Source organism: Ailuropoda melanoleuca, chromosome X (assembly GCF_002007445.2).
Source record: "Ailuropoda melanoleuca isolate Jingjing chromosome X, ASM200744v2, whole genome shotgun sequence".
Classification (NCBI taxonomy): Eukaryota; Metazoa; Chordata; class Mammalia; order Carnivora; family Ursidae; genus Ailuropoda; species Ailuropoda melanoleuca.
Window position 1 is genome coordinate 7,182,205 of NC_048238.1, and position 23,942 is coordinate 7,206,146.

At 47.7% G+C, this 23,942-nt stretch overlaps 1 protein-coding gene across 1 annotated transcript in view; it reads right to left on the reverse strand.

Moving 5' to 3' along the window:
- Positions 1–302: 302 nt before the first annotated feature.
- GPR143 (G protein-coupled receptor 143) overlaps positions 303–23,942 on the reverse strand; it is a 40,955-nt gene continuing 17,315 nt past the window's right edge. Inside the window, 4 exon segments of the mRNA XM_034649300.1 lie at positions 303–694; positions 19,740–19,983; positions 21,112–21,229; positions 22,287–22,395. Of these exon segments, the coding sequence (XP_034505191.1) occupies positions 600–694; positions 19,740–19,983; positions 21,112–21,229; positions 22,287–22,395 (566 nt within the window). The 3' untranslated portion in view covers positions 303–599.

Sequence of the window (23,942 nt, forward strand, 5' to 3'; positions counted from 1 at the left end):
AAAACTTTTAAATATACATAGATTGCAACTGATAGAAAGATTCCAAGCTAGGCAATGATCTAAAGCACGTTCTAAGGTTTCCTTAGACTATGTCCCTGCCCAGCACGGCACGGGCACCGACGGCTACGTTAGAGATGGAGACCTGGACCCTTCTCTGCCCCCAGTGGCGCGGGGAGGGCACGCTGTGCGGCCGCCCCGGCCATCCTGCGGCGCCCCTAATGTGTCTACATCATCAAGACTTCGCTCAAGAGCGTTTGCTAGAGGTGGTGTTCAGACAGCACGCACGTCGGGCTGGGAGCTCAGTTACAACTACGTTGTTTTATTAACCCTTCTAGAGACCTGGATGTGCATTTACATTACAGCGGCCAGCCTCAGGAAGACCCCGGGCAGCGGAGCATGGAGACGTTCCTGTGGGTCTGGAAGGAAGGAATTCTCCTCCTGTCCCCAGTCACGCTCCCGGGTCCTCTCTCATCAGACACATTCCTCGGGAAGAAACCCTAACAGGCTGATGACAGAAGATCTGGGGGCAGAACACAGTTCTCAAGAACGAGGACTGCAGAGCCTGAGGACATGGCGTCTGGACCCCTGTCCCGTCCCTCTCATAGGTCTCCCCGGGGTGTGGGAACAGAGTCAACCTCATTTTCGTTGCGGGACTCACTTGTGACATGGATTTCAACTGTGCTGGCATCAGAACCTGGGGAGGAAAAGAGAAAAGACTGTGATGGTGTCGGTGTCCCTGAGTGAGGGTCTCTCACCAGCCACCAGTGCCCGACTCTGCGGCCGTCTTCAGCCCCTGCATCCCTTCTTCCAGGCCTCCACACCGGTGGCTACGTGTGGGTCTGGCCGAACCACAGGGATGCTGTCAACCGAATGGAAACCAGCTGTGGACATGGGGAGGCTTCAGAGCCCTGTGCTGTCGGAATGGGGAGCGTGAGGTCACGGGGCCCTGTGTGACCGCTGGGGCAGCAGCCACAGGGGGCGCTCCCTTCGGCAGGAGGACCCCACGGTTGCCCAGTCATCTGTACTCAAGTCCAGGAGGGCTCCAGATGGAGGGAGACCACCAGCCCCTGTCAAACGAAAACACCTTTGAACTGTCTTTTCACGGTCAATGCCCTGTGGTTTCGGGGGCGGGGGGGAGTGGGTGCCGATCAGCGGAATTACTCCTGCCAACAGCGTAGTCCTGAAGGTCTGTTCATGCCGGTAACACATGTTCCATGAGAACCTGTGCAGATCCTTTCGATCAGACGTCAGAGCTGTTCTTTCATGCCGCAAGTATCCGGGCATGCCTGCTGTGCTCCAGGTTCTGGGTTGCACGTGGGGAACACACACATGGAAGACACGAAGACCGGTGGCCTTTGCAACTGTGCATGGGGCAAGTGACTGCCCTTCGTGAGTATCTCCAAACCCCAGACTCCGTCCACCCATGGGCCTTGCTGGTCATTGGATTTCCACTCACTCACATTCTCTGTTCACTCAATGCTCAAGCACACAGGCCTCTCACACGCCGAGCTCAGTTCTGCCACAGGGCCTTTGCACATCACTTCTGCCTGTAAAGCTCTTTTCCAGATTTTTCTCACGGCTTGCTTCTACACTTCATTCAGATCTCAATTCAAATGACATTGGGTGTTCAGCGGTAGGATTCTCACCTTCCAGATCTCAGCTCAAGTGTTCCCTCATCCTCAGGGAGAAATCCAGGACACTCTAAAGCCACACTCCTCCCCTTATGGGTTTGTTTTTCTTCACAGCACCTCTTTCTACCTGGAACATTGTATAATCATTTGTCCTTGTCATTCTCTGTCTCTGCCACTGCAATGAACAATCCCACTGGACAAGAAATTTGTCTACTGTAGTCACCATGGTATCGACAGCGCCTCAAGGAACAGCAGGCACAGAGAAGGTGCTCAAGAAAGAAGTGCTGAATGGATACATTTAGCAGAGCAAGCGCCCTGACGTCAGCTGCCTGCAGCTAGCACCCGGCGCGTTAATGGAGACGGGGGCGTATAAAGAGGGGCAGGAACAAGCAGAATTTAAAAAGGGACGCAGGCAGGGCTGTGGGGAACGTGTCAGGAACGCGAGCACGTCAGTGTTCTGTGGAGAAGTGGAGACAGTAGCGTAGATGTCGGGAATGTCTAGGAAAGCCTGAGTTACAGGAAAAGACGATGATATGACCAAGAAAAACCAAGTGTGGCACCGCAGGGACCCCCACCTGCACCCCGCCACACCCACACCTGTTGGGGGAGCAGCAGAGCTTCCTCCCGGGGCTGGATGATGAGGAGTCGGGGAGAGCAGAGGTCTGAGTACGTCAGACTTGGTTTAATGAGCCCCCCAAAGACGAGAATGTAGACGGGCGGAAGCACTGATCAGGGTCCCGGCACCTACAGCCAGATCCCGAGGAGAATTTGGGTCGCCACCAAGGATGGTGGGAGAAGACTTTCTGCTGGGGCGGTGAGCCTGCTCTTACAGGAGACCAGGCACCAGCAGGGAAGACTTCTAGAAGACACTTCTAAGACCGCATTGCTGCTGGAGGGCGGCTGGCTGACCTTGATTTTTGCAGGGTCACCCGTTGTTTATGAGGACATCCTGAGCTCATGGGAACTTGTGTGCGGCTTCCGTGGTCTTTGCAAAGCCCCGGGGAAATGGGGGGGGGGGGCGATATCACATGGTGGCTTGTGACCAAGGTCTGGGCTGAGGATGCTCCCCCGTGACCTCACACTTCAGGGCAAGCTCTGGATCCTGTGGCTTTTTTAAAGTTCCTGGTTCTTTCATCCTCCCCCTGGGGCTCCACGGAGGAAATGCATTTGTGCCGCAACAGCATTCTCAGATGCCAGGGCTGCCGCGGCCAAGCCACCTGAGTCCAGCCCGGCCTGCACGGACGTCCCAGGATGCCTGCAGCCGCGGGCTTGTCGGCAGGCCTGCACGTCCCTGGGTTTTCTCTTCTGGTCTTAAAGGTCTCCACAAAGAGAGAATGTGCTGGCTGAGCAAGTCTCTGAGATGATAATCCAATGAGGCCACTGGGGGATGTGGACTAATTCTCTATTGGTGCCAATTGTGAGTTCCTGACGAGTGTCCCTGCAGGCTCTGCACATGCCAGCAAGCTCACAGTGCCCAAGGGCCAACCCCCTTCCTAGTCACTCTCTCTGGTGAGCCCTGGCAGCCCAGGAGGTTTCTTGAGAACTTCCTGGCCCCACACAGATCTAAGATTTAGGAAAGCACACTGGATGTCCCTTGCACCCTCATGGATTCCTTGAAAGCCTCAAAGCCCTAGATCAGAAAGCCCAATCCGTGGGCACCCATGAGCCACAGAGAACGTAAGACACCTGGGCCTGGATCGCCTTCAAGGTGTTGACTTTGATCTAGGGAGTGCAGCGGAGTCAGAGCCGGGAGTCTGTTCTCTTCCACACTGTCCTAGCAGCTGCCATCCACAGGGCCACCTGGTGTTACATTCAGGAGGGCAAGCGACAACAGGGAATGAAAGCTAAGATAAGAAATTGCGTGAGTGAGAGGCAATTGTGGAGAAGAGAAATGTGGAGGACACAAGGAAATATAGGAGAGAACAGAACTGTGGGAAAGAATGGGGATTCTGGAGAGAATGGGGAACTGTGGGAGAGAAATGGAATTTGGGGAGACGGACTTGTGAGGGAGCATGAAAAACTAAGGGAGAGAATCGTGGCAAAAACAGAGTACTGTGGGAAAGAACAGAGACCTATGGGGAAGAAGAGAGAACGGTAGGAGACAGGCAATTGTGAGAAGGGAGTGTGGGGAAGAGCAGGGTAGTTAAGGAGAAACAGAATTTTAGGAAAAACAAGGCATGGAGGAAAACAGCATTGTAGAAGAAAACAGATTCGAGAGACAATAGAAAACCCAGAATTGTGGGAGAAAGTGGAAAATTGTGGGAAAGAGAACTGAGAGAACTAGGCTATGGAGAATATGGGAAATCATGGGACAGGCACCGTAGGACAAAAAGGGTTATGGGAGAGAAAGAATTATGGGAGAGAAGGAATTCCACAAGAGACAGAAGATTGTGGGTGAGACAAGGGATTACGGAAAAGGAAGGAGAACTGTGGGACAGAAATGGAGTTAATGGGAACAAAGAGATTATAGAGGAGAAAAGGGAATTGTGGGAAAAGGGGGATGATGAGAAAAATAGGGCACTGTGGGAAAAACAAAAGATCATGGCAGTGAAAGGGGAATTGTGGGAATGATAGAAGATAATGAGAAGGAAAAGGAGTATTAGGGAGAACAAAGCAAATTGGGGAAAATGTATTATGGGAGAAACAGGGACTAGTGAGAAAGAACAACGGTGGGGGAGAATGAAGAATTGCGGGATAGACAGGCAGTATTTTTTTTTTTTTTGCTTGTCTCCTAATGTTTTTTATTTTATTTTTTGAAGATTTTATTTATTTGACACAAAGAGAAAGCATAAACGGGGAGCATAAGAGAGAGAGGGAGAAGCAGGCTCTCTGCTGAACAGGGAGCCCAACTTGGGGCTCGATCCCAGGACCCTAAGATCATGGCCTCAGCCGAAGGTAGACACTTAACCAACTGAGCCACTCAGGCGCCCTGCTAAGGCGCCTAAAACTTATTTTTAAGTTTTTATTCAAATTCCAGTTAACACACAGCATAATATTCATTTCAAACATGCAGTCTCGTGATTCAGCACTTCCGTACAACACCTGGTGCTTATCACCACAAGTGCCCTCTGTAACCCCATTGCTTATTTTATCCATTTCCCTCCACCTTCCCTCTGGAAACCATCAGTCTGTTCTCTATAGTTAAGAATCTGTATCTGGATTTTTCTTTTACTTTTCCCCTTTGCTCACTTGTTTTGGTTCTTAAGTTTCACACATGAGCAAAATCATACGGTATTTGTCTTCCTCTGTTTTATTTCATGTAGCATAATGCTCTCTAGCTCCATCCATGTCTTTGCAAATGGCGAGATTCATTCCTTGCTACGGCTGAGTAATATTCCATTGGAGCTTCTTTCCCCATTCATCAGTCAATGGACACTCGGGCTGTTTCTGTAGCTTGGCTATTGCAGATAATGCTGTTCTAAACATCACGGTGCAAGTATCCCTCTGAATTAGTATTTTTGTATACTCTGGGTAAATACCTAGCAGTGCAATTGCTGGATTATAGAGTAGTTCTATTTTTAACTTTTGGGAAACCGCCATACTGAGAGACACTAATTCAAAAAATACTAATTTTCAAAGATATATGCACCCCTATGTTTACCGTAACATTATTTACAACAGCTAAATTATGGAAACAACCCAACTATCCATCAGTACATGAATGGATAAAGAAGACATGGTATAGGGGCACCTGGGTGGCACAGCGGTTAAGTGTCTGCCTTCGGCTCAGGGCGTGATCCCGGCGTTATGGGATCGAGCCCCACATCAGGCTCCTCCATTGTGAGCCTGCTTCTTCCTCTCCCACTCCCCCTGCTTGTGTTCCCTCTCTCGCTGGCTGTCTCTATCTCTGTTGAATAAATAAATAAAATCTTTAAAAAAAAAAAAGGAAGACATGGTATATACATACAATGGAATATTATTCAACCACACACAAAAAATAAAGTCTTGCCATTTGCAATGACCTAGATGGATCTAGAGAGTATAATGCTAAGCTAAATGAATCCAAAAAAGACAAACACCATATGATTTCATTCATCATGGAATTTAAGAAACAAAATAAATGAACAAAGAAAAAAAAAAGACCAACAAAAACACCAGACTCTTAAATATAGGGAACAACTGGCGGTCACAAGAGGTGAGGTAGGTGGAGGGATTGGGTGAAATAGGTGAAGGGGATTAAGAGCACACTTACAAGTACTAAAGTATCAAATTGCTGAACTACTGTATTACACACCTTAAGCTAACACTGTACATTATGTTGCAATTTTAAAAAATAATAAAAGCATTAAACAAAACTGTGGGAAAGAACAATAAATTGTGGAAAGACAAAGGTTATGGGAGAGCAAGAATTGTGTGAAAAAAGGGGAGTTGCAGGTAACTAGAGAATTGTGGGAGACAGAGCTGTGGGAGAATGAGAAGAAACAGAAGGACAGAATTGTGGGATAGAAGAGAAATTGTGGGAGAGATAGGGCACCGTGGGCAAGACAGGAATTATTGAAAAAATACTTGGAAAGAAATGAAATGGGAACATGGGGTGATGGCAGAGAAAGGGGAATTTTGGGAGAGGGCATTGTGGAAAAGACGAGATCATGGCATGAAAGGGGTACTGTAAGGGACAGGAATTATGGGAGAGAGTGCATTCTGGGACAGGGTACTAATTATCTCTGTTGACAGAATATGAAGATTTGCAAGAAAAATAAAGCATCAAAAACTTTCGGACAAAATGGGTGATTACTGGAAAGAAATAATTGTAAGCAACACGGCACTAAGGAAGAACAAGTGATGACAGAAAAGACAGAAAAACTGTAAGGCAGAGAAGAAAATGGGAAAAATTATGAAAGGCATGGATACGGCGAGTTGTCAGAGAAGAAATGGATTGTCGAGAGTTGGGACTATGGGAGATATGGGGAACTAGGGGAGGAATGGATTGTAGGGAAGCAGGGAACGGTGAGAGAAGGAATGGGCTATGGGAGAGGTGTGGAATGGTGGGAGAAGGAACAGATTATGGAAGAGGCACGGGGATGTGGGGAGAGGAAATGGACTGTGTGATCGGTGGAGAATGGTGGAAGAAGAAATAGATTGCAGGAAGGACGGAGAATGGCGGGACAAGCAATGAACTGTGGGAGAGGTGGTTGACGAGAGGTGGGGGAATGCGGGAAAGGTGAGAAACAATGGATTGTGGGAGAGGAAGGGAATGGTGGGGGAAGCAATGGATTGTAGGAGACGGGCATGGTGGGAGAAGAAATGGTTTATGGGAGACATGAGGAATGATGGGATGAGGAATGGCTTATAGGACACGTGAGGAATGGTGGGAGAAGAAATGGTTTATGGGAGACATGTGGAATGGTGGGAGAAGGAATGGATTGTGGGAGAGACAAAGGATCGTGGGCGAAGTGAGGAATGATGAGAGGAGAAATGGTTTATGGGGGACGTGGGGCATGGTGGGAGAAGAAATGGTTTATGGGACATGTGGGGCACGGTGGGAAAAGAAATGGTTAACAGGTGATGCAGGGCATGGTGGAAGAAATAGTTTATGGGAAACGTGAGGAATGTCAAAAAAATGGATTGTGGGAGAGGCAGGGGATTTTAGGAAAAGGAATAGATTGTGGGAAACAGAAATGGGAGAAGCAATGGGTTGTGGGAGATGGGGCATGGTGGGAGAAGCAGGGGATTGTGGGAGGGGTGTGGAATGGTGGCAGAAGCAATGGTTTCTGGGATATATGAAGACTAGTGGGCAAAGAAATGGTTTATGGGAGATGTGCAGCATGCCAGAAGAACTGGATCGTGGGAGAGGCAGGGGGCTGTGAGAAAGGGAATGGACCGTTGGAGATACGGGGCATGGTGGGGGAAGAAACGGTTTACGGGAGATGGTATGGCAGAAAGAATGAACTGTAGGAGCTGTAAGGCATGGTGGGAGAAGAAATGGATTGCGGGAGATATGGGGCATGATGGGAAAAAAATGATTTCTGGGAGATAAGGGACACGGCTGCAGAAGGAATGGATTGTGGGAAAGGGGATGGATTGTGGGAGACGTGAGGAATGGTGGGAGAAGAAATGGTTTATGGGAAATGGACATGGCGGCTGAAGGAATGAATTGTGGGAGGTGTGGGGCATTATGGGAGACGCAGGGGTTTGTGGGAGGGTTGAGGTATGGTAGGAGAAGCAATGGCTTATGGGAGATATGGGACATGGCCTCAGAAGGAACGGATTGTGGGAGTGGCAGGGGATTGTGGGAAGGACGGGGAATGATGGCAGAAGCAGTGGTTTATGGGAGACGTTGGGGATGGTGGGAGAAGTGGGGGATTGTGGGAGATGTGGGGCATGGTGGACGAAGAAATGGTTTATGGGCGATGTGGGGTGTGGTTGGTGAAGCAATGCGCTGTGGGAGAAGCAGGGAATGGCAAAAGAGGCAGGGAATTGGGCAAAAGAGGCAGGGAATTGGGCAAAAGTGCAGAATGGTGGGAAAAGCGATGGGCTATCGGGTGGGGCATGGTGGGAGAAGCAATGGTTTGTGGGAGGCAGTGAGAATGGTGGGAGCAGCAGGGGTTTGTGTGAGGAGTGGGGAATGGTGGGAGAGGCAGGGCATTATGGGAGAATGGGGAACAGTAGGAGAGACAATGGTTTGTGGGAAAGGCAAGGGATTGTGGGAGGGGAAGATAGGATTGGAGGGAGAAGCAATGGATTATGGGAGAAGTGGGGAATGGTGCAAGAGGCAGGGGAGTGTGGGAGGGGTGGGGAATGGGAGAAGGAATGGATTGTGGGAGAAATGCAGAATGGCGAAGAGGCGGGGGAATAGCTGGAGAGGCAGGGGGTCATAGGAGGGGAGTGGTGGGAGAAGGAATGGGTTGTGGGAGAAACGGAATGTGGGAGAGAATGGCATTGTGAGCAAGATACAACTATTCCCCTCACTTAAGCCCACTATGTTCTCAAGAGGCCACGAGCCTCCTGCCTAGGGACATCTTGTGTTCTCTTCTAACCACGACCCCTTAAGTCTCCCCTCATACCCTTGCCTCAGCCCTGCCCACCAGCCACCATCCTTGTGATCGAGCTTTTGTACAGCCATCTCTCAACTTCCATGGCCACGGCCCTCTCTTTGGACACAGTCAGGAACAGCCTACACTTGCAACACCCCTCCCACCCAGAGCGCTAAGACACACCCCACATTTTATGGCCGCACCCCTCCACTTAGTGCAGGCCAGCCCTCCACCCTGATGTAGGGGTTTCACGCTCCACCACAACACTCGGCCAGAGCCCCCGCCCTGAACTCCGCTCTGGCCACGCCCCCCCAGCCCACATCACACCCTCAAAGTCGGCCCCAGCCACGCCCCTCCCACCAGGGCCGCACCCCCAGCCTCCCACCAGAAAGACACCCCTTGCCTCTCTCCCACATCATCCAGGCACCTGCTGCAGGTTGACCTCGGAGGTGTGGGGGAAGGGATCTCCTGAAAAACACACCACCTTCTCCCACCCTCCCCACCGTTAATGCCAATGATAGATTAATGTCAGACTTATGAATTTATCCCTTCTGAGAAAAGTGTCCTGGTTAAAGGACGGCCAGAAATTTGACACTAAACTTCTTAAAGCACATGGAAAGAGGAAATCATATTTTAAGTTTTTCTGGAGTTCATAAGATAAAAGCCAACCAGGTTTATGTTTGTGAGAAGTACCCTTCCTCTTGACTTTTAGTTCTGAGGGAAATTCGAATTCCTTATAAAGATGGTATTTTACATGCCATTGTCGTAAGAAATTGCATACAGATGCCCTCAGTGGAAACTTGCCACAGTCACAAAGCATCATCATCGAATCGATTCTCCCACACTGACGCACTGGGTCCTCGTCTAAGCAACTCCAGGACTCTACTTAAAAACCTTAACTGGCCTTTCATTGGCCACATATAAAATGCAAGCTCTTTAGCAGAATCTGCAAAAACCCTTCATCATCTGTTCCCAGCCTGCCTCTCTGGCTTCCGACGACCGGTCACACCATCCCATGCTGTGGCCATCCCCCAACGGTACACAGACGTCCTCCGCTGTCTCCATATAGGGTCTTTGTTACCTGCTTATCTTTCTCCTCTCCCATTCTGGTCTGCTGTGCAAGACCCAGCCTGAGCATCACCTCCTCTAGAAACTCTCGCTCTGGGATCCCCAAAACAACACAGTCCCTGCGTTGTCCACATTCCTTTAACACTTCACACCTCTTTCGAATAAAAACAGTACTGTCTTTACTTACCTGTAAGTTTCATACGTTCTACTTCTCAAAGACGCTCAGCTCCCTGACTAAAATGGTGTGGACGATACAGCAGATGCTCAAAACACATGTGCTGAAGATCAAATTCAGTTAACTTATGTTAAGTGCCTAGAAAGTGCCTGACCCCACGTCAGATACTTACTAACGGAGGTTCGAGGTGAGCCTCCCGGCCTCGGAGTGAATCCTAAAGTCACAGATGCTTCGGAACATGATGAATAAGTCAATTCACCACAACAGTACAGAAAAGCCTGTGTTAATGGCTTTGAATTGTGTCTCTGCGTCTTTTCTCCCGCATGTAACAGTATTTTCTGCATTATGGATAGCTCCCTGTTACTGAAAACGCCAACATCAAAGCAGCTGGAAAGAGGGAGGAAGACGACAGCCCAGGACCAAGCCAGAGCTCAATCCCAAGATGACCCCTCAGAAGAGGGAGCGGACACTTGCAGCAGCACATCGCGTGGGGGTCAATGAAGCCGGGTCCGCTGCGGGGGATCACTCGGCCCTGGGCTGTTTCCCTCCTTGAACCACCTCTTTAGTCCCCAGTGAACAGCCTTGATATTTCAGATGCAGCTCAGACATGGTCACTCTCCTGTTTTGCTTCTGAATTCCACTCCTCAGACGAACATTTGCCCCATTTCCCCTCAAACGATGAACACGTCAGATTATGTATTAACCACACAACGTGCAGATCTGTTCAACCTTACGAAGAATGACCATCATGAGCACACTATCAGAGGTAAACAAATACTAAGTGAGATTTGCTAGAAGGGCTTGTTGTCAGCGCACTTGGCCGAGGCTAACTGAACAGGGACGAGCCAGCTGCCACCAACCCTTCCTTGAGGTTATCGGGACAGCTCATGCATGGCAAGTCCATTCCTTATACTTAGCTCCTATGTCACTCAGCTTCTCATAACCTTAATAAATGTTGCTATTATTCAAAGACAGAGAGCTTAACCCATTACGCAAAAAAAAAAAAAAAAAAAAAAAAAAAAGTTGAAGATCCCAACTCTTCGTTCCCCTAACTTTAACTGAGATATCATTGACATAGCTCCCCAACTCTCACATTACTAAGAATTCTTTAAATCATAACTACTCTTATTTTTCTGTTTAGGCGTACAGTTAGGCATGAGCTGCCACTAATTTTCCATCAAAAATCTGTAATTTCACATTATTACAACTGACCACTGGGCACTTATCAGGTGCAAGGGATCAAGCATTAGGACAAATGCAAGGGGAAGAATGGGATGCACAGAAACACTGGCAGTGGACACACAGTGGTTAAAGGTGCTTTCAACCAATGTCAGTGTAACACAGTGGGAAGGGAGAGCCTTCACAGCTGAAATCTACCAAACGCTTACAGAAGAGTTAATAGGGGCGCCTGGGTGGCACAGCGGTGAAGCGTCTGCCTTCGGCTCAGGGCGTGATCCCGGTGTTCTGGGATCGAGCCCCACATCAGGCTCTTCCTTATGAGCCTGCTTCTTCCTCTCCCACTCCCCCTGCTTGTGTTCCCTCTCTCGCTTGGCTGTCTCTATCTCTGTCGAATAAATAAATAAAATCTTAAAAAAAAAAAAAAAAAAGAAGAGTTAATAGCTATTCTTTCCAAGGACAGCATAGAAGAAAGGAAAGTTTCCAAATTCATTCTGTGAGGCCAGCATTACCCTGATAGTAAAAACCAGATAAAGACACTACAAAAAAAAGCGAACTACAGGGCAGCATCTCTGATGAACACAGACTCGAAAATCCTCAAAAAAAACTAGCAAACAGAATCCAACAATATATGAGAAAAATCATTCCCCACAACCAAGTGGGATTTATTCCTGGGATGCAACAGTGGTTCAATATTTGCAAATCAATCAATGGGATACATCACATCAACAAGAGAAAGGATTAAAAAAACAAAACAAGGATAAAAACCATATGATCATTTCAATAGATGCAGAAAAAGCATCTGACAAAGTACAACATCCGTTCATGATAAAAGCCCCCAGAAGGGGCGCCCCGGGTGGCTCAGTCGGTTAAGCAACTGCCTTCAACACAGGTCATGATCCCGGAGTCCTGGGAGCGAGTCCTGGGAGCGAGTCCTGCATCGGGCTCCCTGCTCAGCGGGGAGCCTGCTTCTCTCTCTCCCTCTGCCTGCCACTCCCCCTACTTGTGCTCTCTATCAAATAAATAAAATCTTAAAAAAAAAAAAAAGCCCTCAACAAAGTAGGTTAAGAGGGAACAAACCTCAACATAATAAAGGCCATTTATGAAAAACGCACAGCTACCATCACACTCAATGGTGAAAAATTGAGAGCTTTCCCCCAAAGATTGGCAGCAAGGTAAGGATGTCCACTCTCACCACTTTTAGTCAACATACTACTGGAAGTCCCAGCCACAGCAATCACATAAGAAAAACAAAGAAAAGGTAAGGAAGGTGAGGTAAGGTAAGGAAGAAGTAAAACTTTCACTATGCAGATGACAGGATACTATATATAGAAAACTTGCCAGACTCCACCAAAAAACTACCAGAACTGATAAATGAATTCAGTAAGGTTGTAGGCTACAAAATCAATATACAGAAATCCATTGCATTTCTATACACTAATAATGAAGCAGCAGAAAGGGAGATTAAGAAAACAATTCCATTAACAACTGCACCAAAAATAATTAAATGTCTAAGAATAAACTTAACCAAAGAGGTGAAAGACCTGTACTCTGAAAACTATAAAACACTGATGAAAGTTACTGAAGACGACACAAACACATGGCAAGACAGTCTATGGTTATGGACTGGAAAAACAAATATCGTTAACATGTCCAACTACCCAAAACAAACTACAGCTCTAAAGCAATCACTATCAAAATACCCACAGCTTTGGGTCCCTGGGTGGCTCAGTCGGTTAAGCATCTGCTTTCAGCTCAGGTCGTGATCCCAGGGTCCGGGGATCGAGTCCCGCATCAGGCTCCCTGCTCGGCGGAGAGTCTGCTTCTCCCTCTCTTTCTACTGCTCCCCCTGCTTGTGCTCTCACTCTGTCAAATAAATAAATAAAATCTTTAAAAAAAAAATACCCACAGCTTTTTTCACAGAACTAGAACAAATAATCCTAAAATTTGTATGAAACCACACAAGACCTCAAAGAGCCAAAGCAATCTTGAAAAAGAAGAAAACTGGAGCTATCGCAATGCCAGATGCCAAAATATATTAGTAGTATCAAAACAGTAATGTACTGGCACAAAAACAGACACACAGATCAATAGAACAGAATAGAGAGCCCAGAAATAAACCCATGACTATAAGGTCAAATAATCTCTGAGAAAGGAGGAAAAATATACAGTGAGCAAGAGACAGTCTCTTCAACAAATGGTGTTGGGGAAACTGGACAGCCACATGCAGAAGAATGAAACTGGACTACTTTCTTCTACCAAATGCAAAAATAAACTCAAAACGGATTAAAGATCTAAATGTGAGAGTGAGACCTGAAACCGTAAAAATCCTACAAGAGAGCACAGGCAATAATTTCTCTGACATCAGCCATACCAACATTTTTCTAGACAGGTCTCCTGAGGCAAGGGAAACAAAAGCAAAAATAAACTATTGGGACTACATTAAAATAAAGTTTCTGCACAGTGATGGAAATAATCAACAAAGCTAATAGACGTGCTGTTGAATGAGAGAAGATACCTGCACAGGACATACCCAACAAGGGGTCAGTCTCCAAAACATATGAAGAGCTTACACAACAACGGCAAAAGCACAAATAATCCAGTGAAAAAAATGGACAGAAGACAAAAAGACATTTCTGCAAAGAAGACACCCAGATGGCCAACAGACATATGAAAAAAATGCCGCACATCACTTGGCATTAGGAAAATACAAATCAAAACCACAATGAGATCTCACCTCACACAGGTCAGAATGGCTAACCCCCACAAGACAAGAGACAGGTGTTGGCAAGGATGTGGAGGAAAAGGAACCCTCGTGCACTGCTGGTGGGAATGCAAACTGGTGCAACCACTCTGAAAATAGTATGGAGGGTCCTGAGAAATTTAGAAATAGAATCACCCATATGATCCAGTAATTCCACTACTGAGTATTGGCCCAAAGATTATGAAAACACTGACTCACAAAGACATATGCGTGCCTATGTTTACTGCAGCAGGATTTGGACCAGTCAAGTGATGGAAGCAGCACAAGAGTGCACTGACAGACGAAAGGATGAAGAAGACGTGGTGTGTATACACCCACATACACACAATCAAATGTTACTCAGCCATAAAAGAGAGTGAAATCTTGCCATTTGCAACAATACGGATGTACAAGGTATGATCCTAAGTGAAATACACTTAAAGACAAATACCACATGATTTCACTCATGTAGTGGAATTTAAGACATAAAACAAGCAAACAAACAAGAAACAAACCAAAAGGGCGCCTCGGTGGCTCAGCCGTTAAGCGTCTGCCTTCGGCTCAGGTCACGATCCCAGAGTGCTGGGATCGAACCCCAGATCGGGCTCCCTGCTCAGCGGGGAGCCTGCTTCCCAGTCTCCTGCTCCCCCTGCTTGTGCTCTATCAAGTAAATGAGTAAAATCTTTTAAGAAAAGAAAAGAGAAACAAACCACAAAATAGTCCTAATTCTAGAGAACAAACTGGTGGTGACCAGAGGGGAGGTGGGCAGGGGGATGGGAGCAACAGGTGCTGGGATCACCAGCGCACTGGCTGTGCTGAGCACCGGGTGACGTATACAAGTGTTCAATCACTACGTTGTACACCTGAAACTAACAGAACACTGTACGTTAACTGTACTGGAGTTTCAAAACATAAGAAAAGAAGCAAAGAGAGAAGACTCAGGTGTGTGTTTGCACCTGTATGGTGAAAGGTTAAAAGTAAACTCAACGTTCTGTTTCAATATAGGCACGGAAGTGTCCGGACTGAGAACTCTTGAAGAAGGTCTGGAGCTAGCTCACTGGGGACAGTCCTTGGCACTCACTGTTCAATGCACTGGACTCGTTGCTCTGAGCATGCCTATGTATACATTTAGAAAAGAGCTACAGTTCCTGTTCTGGTGTGTGTACTGGGTTTTCTCTATATCCACTCAGGTACCAACACGCAAGCTCCATCCATAAGAGAACAGCTCTGGCAAAGTCTTTCCCCTGACTTGATGCACCGCAGTGGCGTCATCTGTGCACGTAACTTACTGAGACTCAGCTGTAGTCAGTGAGGGGCCGGGTGGGTGGAGGAGGGGAGGACTGGACGGCTGAGAATGACATCCTCCAGGCGATCCTGCCGGCCGGTGCTCCACCCGTTAGCCTGTGCCCACTGTCGGGCAGGGAAGACAGACGTTCTGTGAGCTGGCGAAGCCTCTAGAAAGACTCTGTGAATGGCCCCCGAGACACACTGACCAGGGAAGAGTTAGAATCCTGAAACTGTCCCTGGAGGGCCACGGCAGTGACAGACAGCCACAGTCTCATGTGGAGATCTTTATAAACGTGAAGTGTCCTAGGCTGCAAAACACTTAAACGCTTTAATTTTTTTTTAAAGATTTTATTTATTTATTTGACAGAGAGACAGCCAGCGAGAGAGGGAACACAAGCAGGGGGAGTGGGAGAGGAAGAAGCAGGCTCATAGCAGAGGAGCCTGATGTGGGGCTCGATCCCAGGACCCTGCGATCACGCCCTGAGCCGAAGGCAGATGCTTCATGACTGAGCCACCCAGGCGCCCCTAAAATGCTTTAATTTCTGAATAAAATTCCTCTTCATTCTTTTTAGCCAAGTCCCGCACAGGATGCCTATACAAAATACGAGACTGTATCTTAAGAAAATGTTGAAAGATTCCCAGGTGAGCAGACAGAAACCGAAGGCTGTACCCGCCCCTTCCGTCGCTCCTCTAGCATACACTTTCGCCGATGTCGGTGGTTAGCTTGGCACTTACTCTGCACTTCAACATCCCTCAAAAAGCCTGACCCAAGGGGCGCCTGGGTGGCGCAGTCCTTAAGCGTCTGCCTTCGGCTCAGGGCGTGATCCTGGTGTTCTGGGATCAAGCCCCACATCGGGCTCCCTGCTCTGCTGGGAGCTTGCTTCTTCCTCTCCCATTTCCCCTGCTTGTGTTCCCTCTCTCGCTGGCTGTCTCTCTGTCACATAAATTAATAAAAAATCTTTAAAAAAAAAAAAAAAGCCTGACCCCACAGACGTTAACTAACACTACATTCCCAGGGCTCTAAATCAATAGCTCCTATTTTTACACATATCCTTTTCACAATCAAAGATACCAACTACCGCGGTGCCTGGGTAGCGCAGTCGTTAAGCATCTGCCTTCGGCTCAGGGCGTGATCCCGGTGTTTCGGGATCGAGTCCCACATAGGGCTCCTCCGCTGGGAGCCTGCTTCTTCCTCTCACACTCCCCCTGCTGTGTTCCCTCTCTCGCTGGCTGTCTCTCTGTCACATAAATAAAAATAAAATCTTTAAAAAAAAAAAAAGATACCAACTACATTCCTTGTTTTTCTCAAAAAGCGTTTCCCACATGCTTTCTTTTTCCTCTAAATTTTTCTCAAACCGGCATTTCCATTGCTTATCCTATTCCTAGCTTTTCTTCTTCTTCTTATTATTAGAGAGAGAGCATGAGCAGGGAGAGGCACAGGGAGAGGGAAACAAAGCATCCCAGGCAGGCTCCCTGCTCAGCGCGGAGCTATATGCGGGACTTGACCCACGACCCATGACCCTGAGATCACGACCTCGGCAGAAATCGAGAGTCAGGTGCTCAAACGACTGAGTCACCCAGGTGCCCCTATTCCTGGGTTTTTTATTTTGTTCAACACACTGTGAGATCCTTGGGGGCCAGGTTTGCAGCCTCTGGTCCCCTCACCCCACACAGCTCCCAGCACGAGGCCTGGTGGAGCTGTGGGAGGTCATCGGTCATTATTACCAGAACCGAGTACGACTCTATCCATATAATGGAGTATTATTCAGCCATAAAAAGCCGAAATTCTGACTCAGGCCAGACGTGGATGAACCCTGAAAACATCATGCTAAGTGAGAGAACGCAGCCACAAAAGCACAAACATTTGTCCGTTTACATGAAATGTCCAGAAGAGGCAAATCCAGAGACAGAAAGTAGATCAGCGGCTGAGGGGACGGAGGAATGGGAAGGCTGAAAACAGGAATAGGGCTTGCTTTTGGAGTAATGACAATGTTCTGGAATTAGACACCTGCACAACTCTGTAAATACACTAAAATCAACTGGCGTTGAAAGTACACTTTAAGAGGATGAATTTTATGGTATGCAAATTATATCTCCATTTTTAACAAAAGCACAGGAGGGAGGCAAAAGCAAGATGGGAGTAGGGGCAGTCTTCTCTGCAGCGAGAAGTCTGAGGCACTTCTCTAGGGAACGCCGCCATCGGTGCCTGTGTCACAGTCCAAACGCAAGATTTTTAAGACGTTTCCTTATTGCACTATTTCCCCAAATACAAACTGACTAACCAAATGGAGTTCAAATTTCAAAGACAGACTCTCCATCACGCGTGAAAGCATGGCTGTGAATTACTCCATTCCGTCAGCCTTGCTGAGGGCTCGCACTGAGGACGAGGGAAGGGAAGGAAGCTTCGAGAGAGAGCGGCCGGAAGGAACCCGTGCCCTGTTTCTATCGGCTCTGCTCACTTTCTCGAAAAGCCCCAGGTGAATACTCCCGACCTTCAGGCCCAGACCCACGCCCCAGCTTGCTGAGACATACTGACTGGTGGTGTTCCTTGGTGGTGACTGGGGCAGGGGGCACGTTGGGATGGTTTTTATTGTCATTTCTCTTGTTTTACTTGACTTCCAAAGACAGGCTCGACCGCTCTGAAACACCAGGATGGGAATCCAGCAGAACTAAACAGATCAAGATCAAATTTTTTGGCTCATTCCCAGATGGTACCAGGCTAACAGCAGCTCCCCTCGGTGGTTCCGTCATCCTTGATGAAGGATTTGCACCGGAGAGAAAGTCGATAAACACACGGTCTCCGCCTTTTCGCTTTAGCCAGAAACACTGTTTTCCTTTGAGGCTTCCAATTACAACCAGACAATACTCATCTCACAGAATCAACCTATCAGTTCATCACTATATATTTTGGCCCCGAAAATAAACCAAGCCAATCATCTGAAAACAAACCCTCCTTCAATGTAACTGAATTGAATGGAAAGAAACTCTAAAGTCATTTCCACACAGCCTTGCCGTATCTTCCCTTCTCTCAAATTTCAATATTATTTCCATACATAGAGTCCGTGTGCATTGTGTGGTGTCTACCTTTGGCTTCACACATGCGTGTGTGTCTGTGTGTGTACTTAGCTCAGAAAACAGGTTGGGGAAAGCAAATTTTTGGATCCGAGCTTTCGGACAGCCTAATGATTCTGAGATGCTTGTTCCAAACTGGGGTCGCTGTGTGTCCAGGGGATATTTGTTGATGTCTGGAAACAGTGCTGGTTGTCCCCATCGGGAATGGTGCTACTGGCCGTGAGCGGGCAGAGGCCAGGGAGGCTGCCCTGCATCCTACAGTGCCCAGGCCGGCCCTCAGGACAAAGAATCCCCCGCCCTACGTGCCAGCAGGGCTGAGAATGACACCTGCTCGGGAGACAGACACAGTAGATGGGCAAGACGTTGTCACACGAGGCTGGTGCATTTCTGCCAGCCCCAGCGTCAGCTGAGGATGGGTAAAGAAACCTCTATGTCCTGGAACACGCTCAGGAAAACCACCAGTGGGTTACCACAACATTACAGCCACCAAAGACCTTCTCCTAAGGCTCAGTCTGCTTGCAGATGACAAACGGTCAGGTCAGCTAAAGCTCGGTGAATGTCAGAGTAGCGATTTTCAAACCCCTCCTCGTCAAAAGGTACATTTTGGCTAAAAACAAAGCCTTACAAGGAACCTCAACAGGGAGAAGACTGGTCCACTAGCAAAGTCGTTCCGTAAGTTACAATTTGGACTGTACAACAAAATACTTTCATCCATTGGAATGACAGGGCTGCTTTCGTCAACACAAAACCCTGAAACCAAACACTAAGGTTTCCAAGTGAGTCTCCATCACTTGAAGCTTTTCCTGTGTTTTGATTTGATGGCATCTCATCCAGGAAATTCTGTTTCACAGGGTGAAGGAGCTAACCATGGATGGTTTTAAGGTAGCTCATCTTCCCACCTTAGGGTAGCCCTTGAACCAAGAGGGCAGGTGAATGTCACCCAGCTCCACGCACATGAGCTAACGTGATAGGACAAGTTAGTAGGCTGCCGGGCCTGGGTGGGTTAGCATTTGGTCACCAACGCATTTCAGGACACACAACTTTTCCCGCAAATTTTCGTGTATGTGTTGGAATTGAATCGATTCCTAGATGTCCAAAGGGCCTCACTCGGGTTCCCGGGAACCAGGTTTGATGACCGCGGAGCAGTCTGAAGAGCACAGCACGAGAGTCGCCAAACGAGAGGGACAGGTCCGAAACGCAGCCCTGGGGCACTGGCTTTTCACCTGCAACAGCTGCACCCAGAACCAGAGGTCAGGCACAGCACGCACGGCCCTGCAGCAAGTGAGGGGTGTGGGGCGACAACGATCTCCCGTTCATACAGCCATCCGGCCAATGCGGGGACCACTGCAAGTACAGGAGGCTACCGTGCTGAGGAACTAAGCGGCAGGTGCTGTTAAAATATTAAAAAGAGAGTTGGGTGACAAATGCCAGACCAGCATCAATGTCCGCTGCAGTCACTCTCCACTCACACCTGAAGTATGTCACAGGACTAAGTATGTCGCACCCTGAAGTATGTCACCTGTCCCACACCACATCACCTCCTTGTTTGAGACAGGACTTCCAGGCTGGCCCTGGGTTTCTGCGACGCACCTGCCTCAGCAGACAGGGCTTACCTTCAGACAACATGCTCAGCGCCTCGTCGGACGTGTGTCCGCCGGCTCGCCCCACCTTCCCGCAAGTCGGGTGCTCACGGGGCATGCAGGAGCCCTCTGGGGACAGGCAGGTCCGCTCCGTAGCAGAGGTCGCCATGGACTCCCACTGAATCTCCTTCCTCGGGGACTGAAACTCCAGGCTGCATCCCGTCCAGCCGTACAAGGCCAAGGACAAGAGGAATCCTTGGGCTGGATTCAGTATCCCCTGGGAAGCAGGAGAAAACAACACGGGTCAGTCAGCTCCGGTAGTGGAGTGAAAGCACCAACCCCACTCGCACGCCCGCCGGCCTGCCTCGTGTGCAAGTAAGCCGCTTGGCCGGGTTGGGGCAAGACAAAGACTGGCGTTAGGTGCTGCACCTTCCAGGATGGCTGAAAACAGAGGAGGTGGGGGAGGGGAGAGGGAGGGGGAAGGTGCACAACACAGGACAGCCCAACCAATCCTATTGTTGCCTGTGCCAGGGTGGCTTGGCTCTGCGACAGAGAGGTGCTTTCCATCCTGGGCTCGCGAGTCAGAATTTAATTTAACAAAGGTACCCAAGGCTACAAATGAGCCTGGAGAACATTCCTCCACTTGCACGTGGTAAACCGAAGGAACCAAGCGAAACTCCAAAGCCAAGGGGTGGAGGCAGTGAATGCTGGTCTTAGTCTAACGTCCTCATGAGTCAGATTCTCCCCGATTCGGGAGCAACATAAATACCAGTTCTGTACAGGACAACCCGTACCGCTCCACTGACAGTTTAGTTTCTCATTATGAACGCAACACAGCGGAAACACTGGGAGAACATCTTCACACCGTTCCCACCTTACGCCCATGTTGTGTATTTCTAGCCAATGTTTTCTCACACACTATTATGTAGTTGTAACTAGCATAATTTTTATGTCTTGCACTTTTCACTTAGTCCTAGAGATTTCGTAACTGTCCCATTTAACACCTGCATACCGTTCTGTCAAGATCAAAAAATGTAATTTACTTAGCCATTCCCTCGTATTTGTTTAATTTGGGTTGCCTATAATGCTTGCTAACGATGGGTCATGTTACAAGGCATACCTTCATCCCTATGGCTTTCTCACAGGCTGAAATATTTCTTCAAGCAAAATTCCCTGATATTTTGAGTCTGCCTCAAAGGTCTGGTACACTGTGCCAAACTGATTCACCAGACTTGTGCCCATTTATAATGATCCCACCAAGGACTGGGACTAGCGAGCGAGTGGATCCAAGGCAGATGGAGGTCCAGAGGAACCTGTTAAACTCATCCATCAGACTTCTGCGTGGTTCTTGTCCTTTTTGATTTTTACTTTTCAAGAAAAAACTTTAAAATCAAGGGTGACCTACCATAATGAACCACGTGGTCTTGGCCGCATTTCTGACAGGTTTCAAAGTACTTCCACTGATGTCTGGTTGCATTTCAAGATAGAATAAAAGGCTTTCATTGATGATGTTAGGCAGCCAACTGTCAGAGAGAAAATAACCCAGGGTGACTCAATTCATTTTTAAATGCTGGGAGTCAGGGAACGTGTCTTCCAAGACTGACAAGTCCTAGAGGGGGGACCACTTGAGCAGCTGGGAGGAACCAGTGTAACCAGAATTTAAGAGATGTAACTCCTTTTCTCAAGTCGAAAGCAGAGATGAACAAATCTTCCCAAGGGTAACACTCCACACCACATCAGCTGTCAGGGACCTAGCAGTCTATGAAATAACCCAAAACGCATGTTTCATTTGAAGAGTAATGTAATATTTTGACAGAGACCCCCCCAAAAATCTTGCTATCTTACATGTAAACTTTTTGATGTTATTGTTGGTAGGCCAGTGAAATTTAAAATGACAAGCTAAGTGTATTTTTAGAGGGAGATAGTTTCCATCTCTCCTAGGAGAACGTCCAAACAAACTTCCTCCTATCGGATAAATTATTAACGCCACAAAGGCACACCCTGATTTGCAAACTATTGATTCAACCTAGCAAAAGGTTTTCTGATTCCCATCTGTTTTGCATTGGTTCCAGAACCTTTTTCAAAGCATCCACCTGAAACTTGGGGCAGAATGGTGGTGGTGGGGCAAACTGAGGAGAGAAAAATTGCTCTCTACACTCCCTGACTGCAAAAAATGTACCCTTGCCCCCGTTTCTTGTTGGATACAGGAATCCTGGGGTCCAGATGGATAGAAATGGGCAAATTTTAGAAGCGCGGTCAAGTGCTTTATTTCAGGGTTAGCCCTAGCAGTGAGAGTAAACCCTGGATGCACTTTTGGGATGTTAACAAAACCAAACTCAGGATGTTTTGTTCCAAGGGCTTTATATATAATCTGAGCAGATGTATCTTTCCAGGAGTTCATACGTTGTGGACTTAACTTCCTGTCTCATGTGCATTTCCTCTAAGCGCCCCAGCACAGTGTCAAAGATTTCCTTTCCAAAGACTCTTCCCTTTGCAACTTTTGGGTCACACTTGGAAAAGTGTGCTGACTGTGTATCCTTTCCCAGTGGCAGCTTACAAAAAATATAGAAGAAAGGTTACCAAATAATGAAAACCAGCATTATTTTGAAAAATCGGATCTTGATCATGGCTCCCATCCGTCTCTCGTTCTCTGTGTAAATGCCTTGTCTTCCTTTTAGTAAAGAGGCCACTGCAAAAAACAGAGGGGAACTGCATGTAATGTACATTATTTGCATTTCCCGAGCGACGGGTAAGGGCGTCAACGAGGATGTCAGCCCATAAGCAAAGGCAGCAGAGCACGAGGCAGAGCGTGGTGCTGCCCTTCCTCCCTCCCAGCTTCCAAGCCACGGTTCCAGGACTCCACGGGATGTACAGTCTTGCAAACTTTCACTTTCTTTTTTTTCTTTTAGATTTTATTTATTTAAGAGCGAGAGCACGAGAACGACAGAGGGCGCACAAGCAGGGGAAGGCAAATGGGCAGAGGCAGAGGGAGAAGCAGACTCCCCGCTGAGCAGGGAGGCCAATGCAGGACTCGATCCCAGGACCCAGGACCTATACCTAGATTCTCAACATTGACACCTTACACACCAAGCTCACATTTGTCACAAGGAAGAGATTAGCAATGGTGCTTTACTATTAATTAAGCTCCAGATTTCATTTGGATCTTATGAGTTCAAGACTTGTATTTTTTTCAAGAACTGTATTTTTTAAAAGGTTTATATTTTCTATTTTGAAAATAGTAGAGTTGGGAAGCCTGGGTGGTTCAGTTGGTGAAGCATCTGCCTTCGGCTCAGGTCATGATCTCAGGGTCCTGGGATCGACACCCACATGGGGCTCCCTGCTCAGTAGGGAATCTGCTTCTCCCTCCCTCTCCCTCTGCTGCTCCCCCTCCTCTCAAATAAACAAAATTTTTAAAACAAAATAATGCACACTTGCTGTTTCGAACATCGAAAGATTGAAAATTTCTCCTTATAGACAAGTTGGAAAATATAACAAAGGTTAGAGGAAAATTAATGAGCCATTGTCCAACCTGAGACCAGCACTGTGACCATCTTAATGCATTTCTTTCCCATCATTTCCCTAGATGTGATTTTCATGTTTGATGTAACTGACTCAGCACTTTTATGCAATTCTGTTTAAAAAGTTGCTGTATTTAATGTACTGTTTTTAAATGTAGACATGAAAAAAAGAAAGGGATCCAAAGAGCCGCAATGATTTCCTATTCCTAATGGCAGAATCCTTTTAATGTTTTAAAGTTCTACAATCAACAGCTGATCCTCAATCAACCCTCGGTTAAGATGCACTTTTTTTTTTTTTTTTTTTTTAAGATTTTATTTGAGGGGGCGCCTGGGTGGCACAGCAGTTAAGCGTCTGCCTTCAGCTCAGGGCGCGATCCCGGCGTTGTGGGATCGAGACCCACATCAGGCTCTTCCGCTGTGAGCCTGCTTCTTCCTCTCCCACCCTCCCTGCTTGTGTTCCCTCTCTCACTGGCTGTCTGTCTCTGTCAAATAAATAAATAAATCTTTAAAAAAAAAAAAAAGATTTTGAGAGGCAGATAGCGTGCGTGCGAGAAAACACATGTGCACTGGGGGGAGGGGCAGAGGGAGAAGCAGACTCCCTGCTGAGCAGGGACCCTAATGACGCAGGGCTCAATCCCTGGAACCCAAGATGATACACGCTCAATCCCAGGATGCCTAACAGCCTGAGCCCCCCAGGGGCCCCCCACTTCTTCATTCT